This window comes from Candoia aspera, chromosome 2 (genome assembly GCF_035149785.1).
Source record: "Candoia aspera isolate rCanAsp1 chromosome 2, rCanAsp1.hap2, whole genome shotgun sequence".
Classification (NCBI taxonomy): Eukaryota; Metazoa; Chordata; class Lepidosauria; order Squamata; family Boidae; genus Candoia; species Candoia aspera.
Genome location: NC_086154.1, coordinates 78,246,311 through 78,258,869, shown reverse-complemented (window position 1 = coordinate 78,258,869; position 12,559 = coordinate 78,246,311). Strand labels below are relative to the sequence as shown.

The 12,559-nt window shown below is 36.6% G+C and overlaps 1 protein-coding gene across 1 annotated transcript in view; it reads left to right on the top strand.

Annotated features, from left to right (window-relative positions):
• The window catches only part of DDX46 (DEAD-box helicase 46), a 32,655-nt gene that overhangs the window by 5,180 nt on the left and 14,916 nt on the right, over positions 1 to 12,559 (top strand). The window contains exons 6-17 of the mRNA XM_063292300.1: positions 9 to 174; positions 1,587 to 1,738; positions 1,898 to 2,011; positions 2,939 to 3,104; positions 4,258 to 4,378; positions 4,840 to 5,015; positions 6,084 to 6,205; positions 7,660 to 7,738; positions 10,084 to 10,166; positions 10,590 to 10,754; positions 11,946 to 12,108; positions 12,200 to 12,393. Of these exons, the coding sequence (XP_063148370.1) occupies positions 9 to 174; positions 1,587 to 1,738; positions 1,898 to 2,011; positions 2,939 to 3,104; positions 4,258 to 4,378; positions 4,840 to 5,015; positions 6,084 to 6,205; positions 7,660 to 7,738; positions 10,084 to 10,166; positions 10,590 to 10,754; positions 11,946 to 12,108; positions 12,200 to 12,393 (1,701 nt within the window). The remainder of the gene's footprint in view (positions 1 to 8; positions 175 to 1,586; positions 1,739 to 1,897; positions 2,012 to 2,938; positions 3,105 to 4,257; positions 4,379 to 4,839; positions 5,016 to 6,083; positions 6,206 to 7,659; positions 7,739 to 10,083; positions 10,167 to 10,589; positions 10,755 to 11,945; positions 12,109 to 12,199; positions 12,394 to 12,559) is intronic.

Sequence of the window (12,559 nt, the reverse complement as noted above, 5' to 3'; positions counted from 1 at the left end):
TGTAATAGAATTTTGATCAGAACAAACTGGAAGAGGAAATGAGAAAACGAAAAGAAAGAGTAGAAAAATGGAGAGAAGAGCAGCGCAAGAAAGCTATGGAAAATATAGGAGAACTGAAGAAAGAAATTGAAGAGATGAAGCAGGGGAAGAAATGGAGCTTAGAAGATGATGATGGTATTAATATGTTCGTATTAAAATTCTTTGTGAGGGAAGAGGCTATGTGCTTTTGAACATAGCTGAAAACAGCCATGGTGTTTTTTAGGGTTGTGCATTGCTTTTTAGACCTGATCGTTTTGGATCAACCCTGGTTAGACGGAACTGACATTCAAAATGCTTTTGTTTTTCTGGATTTGGGATGAAACAAAATCCAGACAGGATGAGTTGAACAAGGCTAGTGTGTGTCAGTCCTTGTTTCCACTTCTTCACTCCCAGCACAACATAACTTACCAGTCTCCCTTGTGTTCTCCCCAGTGCTTTCCCTCCTGTTCCTCCCCTCAGCAGGACATGTCTCCCCTCCAGTCTTCCCAGTGCCTTCCCTTCCCTTCCCTCTGAAGCTATTGCTGCCGATATCTCAGTGTGGCGTATCCCTTGGCCTACCTTCCACCTCAAACCTCCCTCTGTCTGTTGCCTCAGCTGCTGATGTCCTAGCATGGCTGATTGCACCAACCTGCACATCCCCCTCTCTCTTCCCAGCTTTTCTCCTCCCTCTGCCTCCCTGAAGCTGCTGAAACCTTGGAGTTTTTACGTGCTTCTCTCCAACTACTACTGGTGGAGCAAATGAGTCCTGCACAAATGAAAACACCGCAATCTTGCACGTTTTGGTTCATGCCTAGAGCATCTGAAACTAGGTGTTCTGTCCACAGAAGAGTTCATGCATGATGTTTTCACACTTCCTTATTTCTTATGCACTGAGTCTGCCTGTATTTTGTAGAGAATGTGGAAAAGAAGGTCCATTTTATTCTTGAGACCTCCTTGGTTTAGTTTTACTGGGTGACAGATTTAAGCAGGGACCCAGTGTGGTATTGGGTTAGGACCAGGAATACCTGGATTAAAGTCCCAGGGAAGCTCATTGGGCAATTTGGAGCCAGAGGCACACTCTCAACCCACCCTACTTCATATGGTTAATGTGGGAAAAGTTAGAGAAGGAAATGTGTTCATACCACCTTGGGTCCTGAGGGAAAGGCAGAAAGAACATAAGTGTCCAGAATTTTACTGCTTACACACAGAAATCGAAAATGGCACTAGAATTTGATTCAGAAATATGCAGCAGTAGGGTCTTTGCAGAAGCATGCCTAGAAAAGTTCTGACACAAATGACAGCCTGGAAATAGAACAAATGGCTATGTATCTATGGAGAGAGGGAGGTTGATTCCGTTACTTCATTTTAAAAAAAAATTGTTTAGTTTTATAGATAGAAAAAGTGAAAGCTTCCACATTCAGCAATTAGACTGTGCAGAAAATCAGTATCACTGTTTCTCCAGAAAAGAGTCCCTTTTTTAGTATTAAAAATGACTTTAGGAAAATATGACTTATACGTGTAGAACAGATTGTATCCCAGTATGGTTTTAAAAATATCTATCACATTAGATGATGATGAAGAAACTGCAGAAGGAGAAAAGGAAGGTAATGAAATTGAAGATGAAGAATTAGATCCACTAGATGCATATATGGAAGAAGTAAAAGAAGAGGTCAAGAAGTTTAATATGAGAAGTGTAAAAGGTGGAGCTGGAAGTGAAAAGGTAAATTGGGTTTGATTCACTGTTCAGGTTTTGAAATAGGCTATTGAATATTAAGTATGTGACACATAAATTCAAAATTAAAGCAATAAAGTAATTCATCTTGCTGATTGGTTTTGTATGCTTCCAAGCTCAGTAAAATGCTCTTTTTTCATTTTAAAGAAATCGGGTCCAACAGTTACAAAAGTAGTAACTGTAGTGAAAACCAAAAAAGCCTCTCCAGAGACTGAAAAGAAGAAAGGAGAACTCATGGTGAATGATCAAGATGCAATGGAGGTAATTAAGTTGCATTGCATTATTTCATGTCAATCTCCACTTCAGGAAATACTATGTGTTCTAAGATAAGTTTGTTTCAATCATGGGAGTAATTTTATTTTGTTCAGTTTCCCAGTCTGTATAACAATGAGCATATTTGCACTGGAATCAGATAATTTGTTTTGTGGTTACTTTCCTTCTGTGAATGATTAAGATTTACACTTTTTCAAAATGAGGCATTCCTGGAAAGGAGTAGAAGGAAACCTCTGTGAGATCACTCAGCATAATCAGAAATACTGTTAATATTATGGGAAATGAAATTGTGCTGTGCAGGCTAATCATGTTTCTCCATTGGCTAACATAACTGGAGAGAGAGCAGTTAGAGCAGAGCCTGTCCTTTCCCCTCCTAAGAGGAGCATGCTTTGGGTGCTGCTTTGTGCATAGCTGCCTGGACAGTTCTCCTTACCTCAACTTCTGCAGAACGCAGGTCATCAGGGCAGTTACCCATAGTGAGACAACACGCAGAAACTTAACAGTGGTAGAAAACAATTATAAACAAAAAGCAAAAAAGGTAGGTCGGGTATGTTGCCTTTGTAGTAAAAGTACAGACACCAAGGGAGGATAAATTTAGTAAAAGTGTAAATTTGGATAAGAAGAAACATGCAAACTGCCTTGGGAAAAGTTACGTTGTGAAAGGTGGCATCTGAATTTTTAAATATATAAGTTAATTAAATAATTGATGGTTCATTCTAACACAGAATCCATAACGAGCAGACCTTTGTAAGTCAGTAGTGTCATGCTTTTATTGTTTCCTTGTTAGCTTTTTTTTTTATTCTCTGATTTTATAATTTGTAGCCTTGTATAATTTCATATTTTTTAAAAAATAGAAATGCTTTGCAGAAAAAAGAATCTTCCTGAAGGCCACTTTTTCTGTTTGTAACCCACCAGTATTCCTCTGAAGAGGAAGAAGTTGATCTCCAGACTGCACTGACAGGCTACCAAACAAAACATAGGAAATTGCTGGAACCAGTGGATCATGGGAAGATTGAATATGAGACCTACAGGAAAAACTTCTATGTTGAAGTTCCAGAGCTAGCAAAAATGACCCAGGAAGGTAATAAGCACAGTGTCAAAGAAACTGATACTAAATTCAGCAGATTAAATCCAGAGATGATATGGATTGGGTTCTTCTCATGAAATGTGCTACTTCCTCATTAAATGAAGGAAGCAGACAGCTCATGGTACACATGAAAGAACCCGGGCTTTGTGCAGGCTGGCCGGCACATTGGCTGGCCAGGGAATTTTGGGAGTTAAAAGTCCACATATCTCAAAGCTGCCAAGGTTGAGAGACACTGCATTAAGCAAAAAAAAAAGACAGACAATCCAGAAAAGACTGTTGCTCACAGGAGGAATGGTGATGTTTCTCTGCAGCCTCCTACACTGCTCAAGGAGCCTTCAACCTGAACAATTAAAGATACAGGACAAGTGGGATAAAGAAATTGCCACTTCCTCATTTAATGAGGAACAAATTACTTCTAATGAAAAACAGCTGGAATGTTTTATGAAATCATTAGCTTGGATTCAGAATAGCCATTCCACAAACAGGTTCTTTCGTGTGTGCATGAGCTGCCTGTTCATATGATTTGCAGCCTTCAGCTCATTTTCCCATATTGGAACAAGAAGAATCAGCTTGAGATCCTTGCCTGCAACTTCCTTATTGAAGAGCCCAAAGTAATTTATTTCTTTTGTCCTGCCTAATTCCCAAGTGCCTGTTGGCCCTAATAAAAGTCTTCAATTTCCTTTAGTGTTAAAAGTACAATACGGGGAGAGGACTATCATTCAAGTGATTTGCTTATTCTCAGTTTTTTAAAAGCCTCCAAGAGTAATTACAGTCATATGAAATGCAGAGCCAGGATTTTTTAGCCATTGCTTGTGCAAACTGTTATAAGAGAATGACCCAACCTCACATATTCACAATTAGCTTATGGTTTAATATTGTCTTAACCAGGCTAATAGTCTATCCAATTAAAAAGCTGATAATTATTAGTTTGTATTACAAGAGAAGATATGCAGTGGCTGTAGCTAGTTGCATGGTTTTCACCCAGGCTTATATTAATGCATTGTTTTATATTGCTTGTAAAGATACCTGAATGCGCTATCCTCTACAAATGATCAGACAGTAATAACATCCTGTATATAGGAGATGTATTACAAAATGTCAACAAATGAGGAGTGATTCATATATTAATTCAGGTTGTATGTTGCAGAGGTAAATGCATATAGACTGGAAATGGAAGGAATTACAGTCAAGGGTAAAGGATGTCCCAAGCCAATCAAAACCTGGGTACAGTGTGGTATTTCTATGAAAATCCTGAATTCCCTGAAAAAGTAAGTAAGCAATATGGAAATAAATAGCTTATATAGTTTAGGATTATGGAAAATTGTGGAGAGATTTGCAGCGTACAGCAAAAATGGGGAATGCAGCCCTCTATATATTGCTAAACTATAAACATCTATTAGCCCCAGCCAGGTATTTTGTAAGGCAGTTTCTGGTACCTAGACCCATATGCCAGAAATAGGAATTTGTGATCCTTCAGTGTTGCTGAAGTATAATCCTCAGGATCTCCAAGCCTTGGCTGCAGTTACTGTGAGCTATAGCTTGGCAACATCTAAAGGTATCAGGCTATGTAATAGTCCCAATATTCATTTCTTGTTCACTAATCTACAGATGTACTTTCTAAGATATGATAGGTGATATTAAAATTGAAAATCAGTACTTTTGTAGAAGCATATGTGATGTTGAAATGGTTCATGTCCATAAGGCACCTTTTTTTCCCCTCCTTTTTAAGACATGGCTATGAAAGGCCCACCCCTATCCAAGCCCAAGCTATACCTGCAATTATGAGTGGACGTGATTTAATCGGCATTGCTAAAACAGGAAGTGGAAAGACTATTGCATTTCTGCTGCCCATGTTCAGACACATCATGGATCAGAGATCATTAGAAGAAGGGGAAGGTCCAATAGGTACGGATGTTGTTGTTGTTAATCCAATCACTCATGCAGAGAAACAGAATTATGCACAGAACAAGATTGAGAAATGTTTATGCACTCATAAAATGCTCCAAAAGAAAACAAAATACAATACAGAGTGCAAACTAATCAACAAAGTATAAAAACAGCTTTAACTTCATGCTGGAAAAAAATCAGTGGTGGTCTCGCTTTAGTGGAAACAAAAGAAGGCCTTTTCTCTTGTCACTACACAATGTATGAGTCTTTAAGGAGAACCTCTTGAGCTGATCTGAAGACATGAATAGATTAGAATAGGGGAAAATATTTTAGATATTTGGCTGCTAACCCATTGAGGGCATTTCAAGTGTAAACTATCACGCTGAATTGTGCCCTAAAGCATAAGTAGTTGGCATCAACTCACTAAAATTGTTTTAATGTAATCTCACCTGGATTTTCTTCTTACTGATTTAGTGGCCATATTCTGTATACTCAACTGTTTGGATCATCTTCAAGGCAGCTCCGTGTTCAGTGCATTACATTAATCTTAACTGGAACTCCAGCACAGAACTCCAAGACTAGAATGCTAGTGACATTTATTTTGATATTGTGATTATTCATTTTACAGGTTAATTTTCAATGGCTCAAAGTTGAATTGGAAATGAAGTATGGGAGAATTATTCCAAGCTTATTTCTGATAAAATAAAAAAATATCTAAGAACTGCTGGAACAAAGACAGATATGAAGTTGTTGAAATGATACCCACATTCATCTATTTTATATTGAAACTCATGCTTGATAGGAACATTTTTCTTGAAATGAGCTTTCTCAGCTTTACCTTTTTTCCTTTAAGTACTGCTAAACTATATAAAAATACTATTTATCTCTAAAATACCTTACTATATTACAGGTAGTAAATTACTTCTAAGAGAAGCATATCATTATATAAATCAGATTTCTTTTCTTGTAGGAAGAACCTTTTATCATCCATCCTAGGCAGAATTGAGTTAGAAATCAGTTTTATTGAAATTGTTGGTGTGTACATGATGAGGACTTTTTGATTAAGAGTTCTATTTTTTTTTCCAGCTGTCATTATGACGCCTACTCGAGAACTAGCTTTACAGATTACAAAGGAGTGTAAGAAATTCTCAAAGACCCTCGGGGTTAGAGTCGTGTGTGTATATGGAGGAACAGGAATAAGTGAACAGGTGTGTTATGAAACTTACATCATATTCATAGAATCAAGGATTGCCAGAACTTTGGATTCAGTCTCCAAAAAGCGCTTTGGAGCATGCAGTACTCATGCAGCACCTGCATCTGCCACACTTTAAACAGCCATATCTTTCCCAGGAATGCACAGAAAGGCAGCTATGTGAACCTAGAAAAAGGAGATGCAGACCTGCTAAAGGAGCTTTTGGAGGCTGAATCTGAAATGCTACAGAGCTCCAATAGGACCATGAATTGTATTGCCACTGTGTGATAAAGAACTCTCCTTTTTAGCCATCATGTTTGGCAGTTTCTTCATAACTTAATTATTAAGTTTTGTGTACTCAAAAGTACTCGATTAGACACAAGAAGCAACTCAGCTCGTGCAGTGAATTTTGCTGACTGTCCTCTGTTGCACCTACCATACTTCCTCAAGCTTTTTCTGATGGTTAAGAGAGAGAGAGAGAGCTTTGTTATCAGAAAAACATTTTTTTTCTGATAAGCTTTTTGCCAAAATAATAAGTAGAAACAATATAGATGGTTAAAATTTATGAAATCTTAGTTTTGGGATTTGCCTCATTTTGGCTGTAGAGCTAATTTAACAATGTATATAAATCAGTTTTATCAGGCTTCAGATCTGGGACATTTTATTTGTGCAGTTTTTTGGATCTGATTCCAAAAAGATGCTTCAGTGTTATAAATATTGCAAATATTGTGCTTTTCTGCACTCTTTAACTGATTCTGGGAAAAGACCCAGCTGCTTTGCAGACAGGTGCTATGTTTGCATTGCAAATCACCATTTTCAAACAGAATCTAAAAGTCTGCACAGTTTTACTTTGCACATTCACAAGAGCTGGAAAGTATATACAGAATTTTTTTAGCAAAGTTACCATAGAGAAGGACTATCCACTCATATTTACACAACAATATTTGAAAGAGTATAGTGGGTTTGAATTACTCAGTTGGCTGATAGATGCTATAAAACCTGAGTGGTGAAGTTTTCTCAGTCTAAGGTTCACATTCCCCAATGACTGATTTTCTGGTAACAGAGTAATAGTATATATCTGCAACAATTACTGTACATTTTTAAAATATCCCATTTGAATCAATGGGATGGCAGTGTGTGGAAAGTGGAACATTCATTCTTTCTAGCTGCTTTTACCCATTTTTTTCATAGGCAATTCATTTTTTCCCTGTGTGTAGGAAGAGGGTGGGATGAGAGAAGATGGACAGACATACCTAAGATGTAGACTTCGGCAGAGGGAGCTTGTGGATGTGAGCCTCCAATTCCCCATCTGTGCTATAGCTGTGTATTTCTCTGACATGTTGCATCATTTAGTAATTGAGAACAGAGGGAATCATATCTTAAACCATACATTAATAGTACAGATAATTTAAGTGTTACTTGTTATAAATGTTACACATTAAAACTGTTTCTTCTACTTTTTATAATCAGATTGCTGAACTGAAAAGGGGTGCGGAAATAATAGTTTGCACACCTGGCCGTATGATTGATATGTTAGCAGCTAATAATGGTAAGAAAATACTTTTTCTTTGTTAAGAAATTATGACAAATTGTTCCCCCCCCACCCCTCAATAATAAAATTCATAGATCTGTTGAAGCTGTGATATCTAATATAGAATGTAGTCTTAAAAATGACTCTCTTTGGCACCTTTCATTATAGGTTTCAGAAGTATTTGATGAATGGAAATCCTTGAATCATTCCTTAAATAGATTCATTTTGGGATTATACCTCAACTTCAGAATTGACTTTCTAAAGACAGATGTTTAATGTGTATCATAGATGTTGAAATCACATTCCCTGTCTAATGCTTGTTCACATTTGTTGTTCACTTTTTATACAGAGACGTTGACATCTCTAAATTGGGGTATATAACATAACACTTTGAGTAAAAGAAGAGTGATTTTTTTCTCAAAATCTTTTGATAATGAATAAACTAAACAGATATTGCAGCTTTAAAGTACATTTTACTGCAACATTACATACTTATTGTGTAATATTTGATTTGTTTGTTTATATATTTTACTGTAAAAACTCTTACTAAACTGTTGACATTTGACTTCTGTGGAAAAAGTTCCTTCAAGAGTTATAGAACTGGGCTTCCAAAGACTAAGCCATCAAAGGTAGGTACAGCAATACTGTTCCAAAGTAATGTACACTTGTAAGAGTCAAATAAAAAAGTGTTGCAAAGTCCTTATTTTGGTTATTAGGAATAACATGCTACATAATGTGTTTAGAGGTGAAGAAAGAAAAATATAAATCTTACATTTACTTTGAATTAGCTACTTTTAAACCACATTAAAATAGCATTTCCTCCTTCAGATTTTTAAAAAGAACTATCCACTTGCTTGAAGATGCTGCAGTCAGGTCTAACTCAGTCCAGATTCCAACCAATAAGCATCAGTAGCTGAGGTGAAATTCAGACCTCCTATATATATTCACTAAATGAAATGGAAGTGACATGGCTTGGGGATCTCTGCAGATTTTTTAACTGGTTTTATTGTGTTTAATATGTTCACTTTGGTATCATTTTAGTGAAGAAATGTGAATAACAGTTTGTATGAATAAAGTAATAGAAAGCAGGCTGTTGTGGATTGTAACTTCTTGTTTGTGCTAGAGAGAAATGTCTCTGCTTTCTTGGGCTATATTCTTGAAGTTCCTATAAGGTGTCGGCTCTCTTCGTACGCAAAGGTAGTCAAGAAGGATTGTACTCTCTCTAGTTCCATTAGTATTAGAGCAATATAAATCAGCAGCAGAGGCACCAGAGAAATCACTAATTCTTTCCATTTTGAGGGTTCATGGCTTCTCAGGTCAGAGCCTCAAACTGCTTTCTACTATTTTAAAAAAATCATGGAATTAAGTTCCAAAAGAAAAGCATACATGTATGTTAAATATGTGTGTATGTTCTCTCTCCTCTTGCCATATAAACCAACAGGAGGGGAATAGAAGGTACAGTAACTAGTGATGGAGAATCAGTGACGTATGCACAGTATGTGCATGAAATTACCTTCTGTATGCTCATTGTGTTTTTGGATACAAGATCTAGTGTAGAATTGCTGATTGATTCTCAAACACACAATTAAGTGGAATTTAAGTACACTTTATATTAGCACCTTTTAAAATCTCTAGTTTAATTTTTTTTTTTTAATCTTTTAGGTTTAAATAATTACACAAGGCAAAGATACCCTTTGCATAGGTCTGTTTCATGGGATAGCTGTTCATTAATTGTAAGCTATATTTGTCGATGAGAAAAAAAAATGTGCAGTTCTATTTATAATAGTAAGATGGTAATTTCTGTGAATAGCATCTGTGAACCAATATGAGACTTTCTGCTTAGGAAATTGGAGATAAAGTTCTCCATGACTTCATTGTGGTTTAATTTTCAGTCATAAGTATTTCCAATAATGGCATTAAGGTTTTTGTAAGGTTTCTTCAATTATAACTTGAATTTTGCTTTCCACACATGCGCTGTAATCTCTAATATGTTTTTTTCTAGGTGGCGCTCACAGATAATGGCTGATGTGGCTCGTTGCTTCACCTTAGTCTTAGTTTTATGATGTGTTTTGGTGAGGGCTGTTTTCTGAATTTTGCAGGTTCTTCTGGCCCTGTACTGGTATACAAGAGAAGAAATTGACAAAATTGTGGGACTTGTGCATCAGTACACAATTGCCAAAATGTTTGCCACTACAACAAGAGATAAGGCATTTAGTGAATTGTTTTTCTAAAATAAATAAATATTTAAATCTTTGTTTAGATTCTAGTCAGAATACGTACCATTTTATTTACATAGTTTATGAAGAAAAATAGCTTGTAGATTTATTCTTGTTTCCTTTTGTTTTTTTCTCTCCTTTCTATAGGTCGGGTGACAAATCTTCGGAGAGTGACGTATGTTGTCCTTGATGAAGCAGATAGAATGTTTGACATGGGCTTTGAGCCTCAGGTAAAGAGAGGGCTGATGAGTTAACATGTTCTCTGGCTAAGGCTGAAATAGTCTATTTCATGTTCTGCTCTATGATGGCATTGCTGTTGATTAGCAGAGAGTTATTCTTGTCTAGTAAATGTTTAATCTGTGATATGGGTACCAAAATGGGCAGGGCACTGAAGAGTCCAAAGTACTGCCTAGTACCTACTTATACTATATTGCTGCCTAGTACCCAGTTCATTAAATTAGGGACAAAATTACAGCAAGCCAATAAAAAGAATGGCGTTTACATGTAAACCACTTGTGAATATCTTACTGGTAGATAAATTGCCTGCCGCTGGTTTAGACGCTGAACACCGTAGAAGCATTTCACTCCTCCAGAAAACAAGAGGTAGCTGATTTGGAAAATTCACTGTTAACCCGATTTCTTGTTCATAATAGGTTATGCGCATTGTGGACAATGTGAGACCTGATCGCCAGACTGTGATGTTTTCTGCCACTTTCCCTAGAGCCATGGAGGCTTTAGCTCGCCGTATTCTAAGCAAACCAATTGAGGTCCAAGTGGGTGGAAGGAGTGTTGTCTGTTCTGATGTTGAACAGAGAGTGGTAAGTTGTAGAGGTATATCCTTTGTATTCCCTGCCTTAATGACAGTCTTCAAAGGATAGCATTAGAACAAAGCTGCATATTCCAGATAGCTTCACTTGTAAATATTTTGCGAACACTGACCTCTGAAATGTATTAATTATATAAAGTAGGGAGTAATTCATATGCTTATTTGTGTGTGTCTGATTGAGGCAGCTGATCAAAACACTACAGTGATAAAATTTATTTTCCTGGGCTCCAGAGTGATACCACTTCTTTACAATTTTTATTGTACAGTTTATCCAGTAATCTGCTGTGCTACAAAGTTCATACAGTTGTCAGAGGAATCTATTTGCTACTATGAGGGAACATACTCAAACTGGAACCGGCACTTTGCAATCACAAAATACCAATTTTAAAGTAGACCGTGGCATTATTAAAGAAAAAGTTGAATTCAAGGCTGGCTCTATAAATATCACCTATAGCAATTATTTATCAGCTTAGAATCAGAAGCCAGACTTCATATATTACATCATTTGTTCTGGAATACAGTTTAAAGTTTGCTTTTTTCACCAGTAGCCCATTATGCTACACAGTAAACTGCTTTAGAATTTGGAGATAATTTCAGAAATTATTTCAAATATGCCATGGGTGGGATTGGCAAGCCAAAATAAAGATTCAGCAGTTCCATGGGCTAACACATTTGGCCAGGATGTTGGGTGAGGCTGGTTGAACAATCAAATTATTATAGGTGTGAGTTATTTATGTGGTCTTGTTTTAGTATATTCTGTGGTTATAGTTTTCATTCGGGTTATAGTTAATTTAGATGTTATTTTGCCATTTTGACATAGTGTAAGCTGCCCAGAGTTCCATGAGTGAAATGGGCAGACAAGTAAGTGATTTAATTCCTGAATGAGTTGGAACAGGCCTTTGAATCCTGGCCAGAAAATAATGGTACAGCTTTGAAGTACTTACTTTGTAATTAGGCAGCTTTTTTTTTTTCAAGGACAGGAAAAGTGAAGCAGAATCCTGCCCTGTTTGCTAGGAATTATCTTGGAAAATTTAACTTTTTACTGTAAATTTAAAGTAAGTTTCCACTGAGAATGTATATTACAATGTTTGAATCAGGTTTATTGCTATTATAGACTGTGATGATATTTCCTAGCCTTTCACCGGAGATACTGGTTCCCTCACCAACTATTTTGGTCTTTCAGATTGTCATAGAGGAAGAGAACAAATTCTTGAAATTGCTTGAGTTACTAGGACATTATCAGGAAAAAGGAGCTGTCATTATATTTGTGGATAAACAAGAACATGCTGATGGATTGCTGAAAGACTTAATGAGAGCCTCTTATCCCTGTCTTTCACTTCATGGAGGTAGTGGGCATTCCTTGTCTCTTAATTATTTGACAGAATAATAGAACATTAAGCGTTCATCAACATCTTTTGCATGTGTTTTCTTCTGCAGGTATTGACCAATATGACAGGGACAGCATAATCAATGATTTTAAGAGTGGAATATGCAAACTGCTGGTGGCTACATCAGTAGCAGCCCGAGGTCTTGATGTAAAACATCTTATGCTTGTAATCAACTACAGTTGCCCTAATCATTATGAGGATTATGTGCACAGGGCAGGCAGAACTGGGCGTGCAGGCAACAAAGTATGTAAATATTTTTTTCCACTGATGACTTAAAGATAAGGTCTGATTAGGATGGGTTATTGCTTCGTTGGAAATGCTTATGGAATACTACAGATGGATTGGTTTGCAAATCATTATTATTATTATAACCTCTGTCCTATGTTAAGAATAAAATAATTTAAATCAT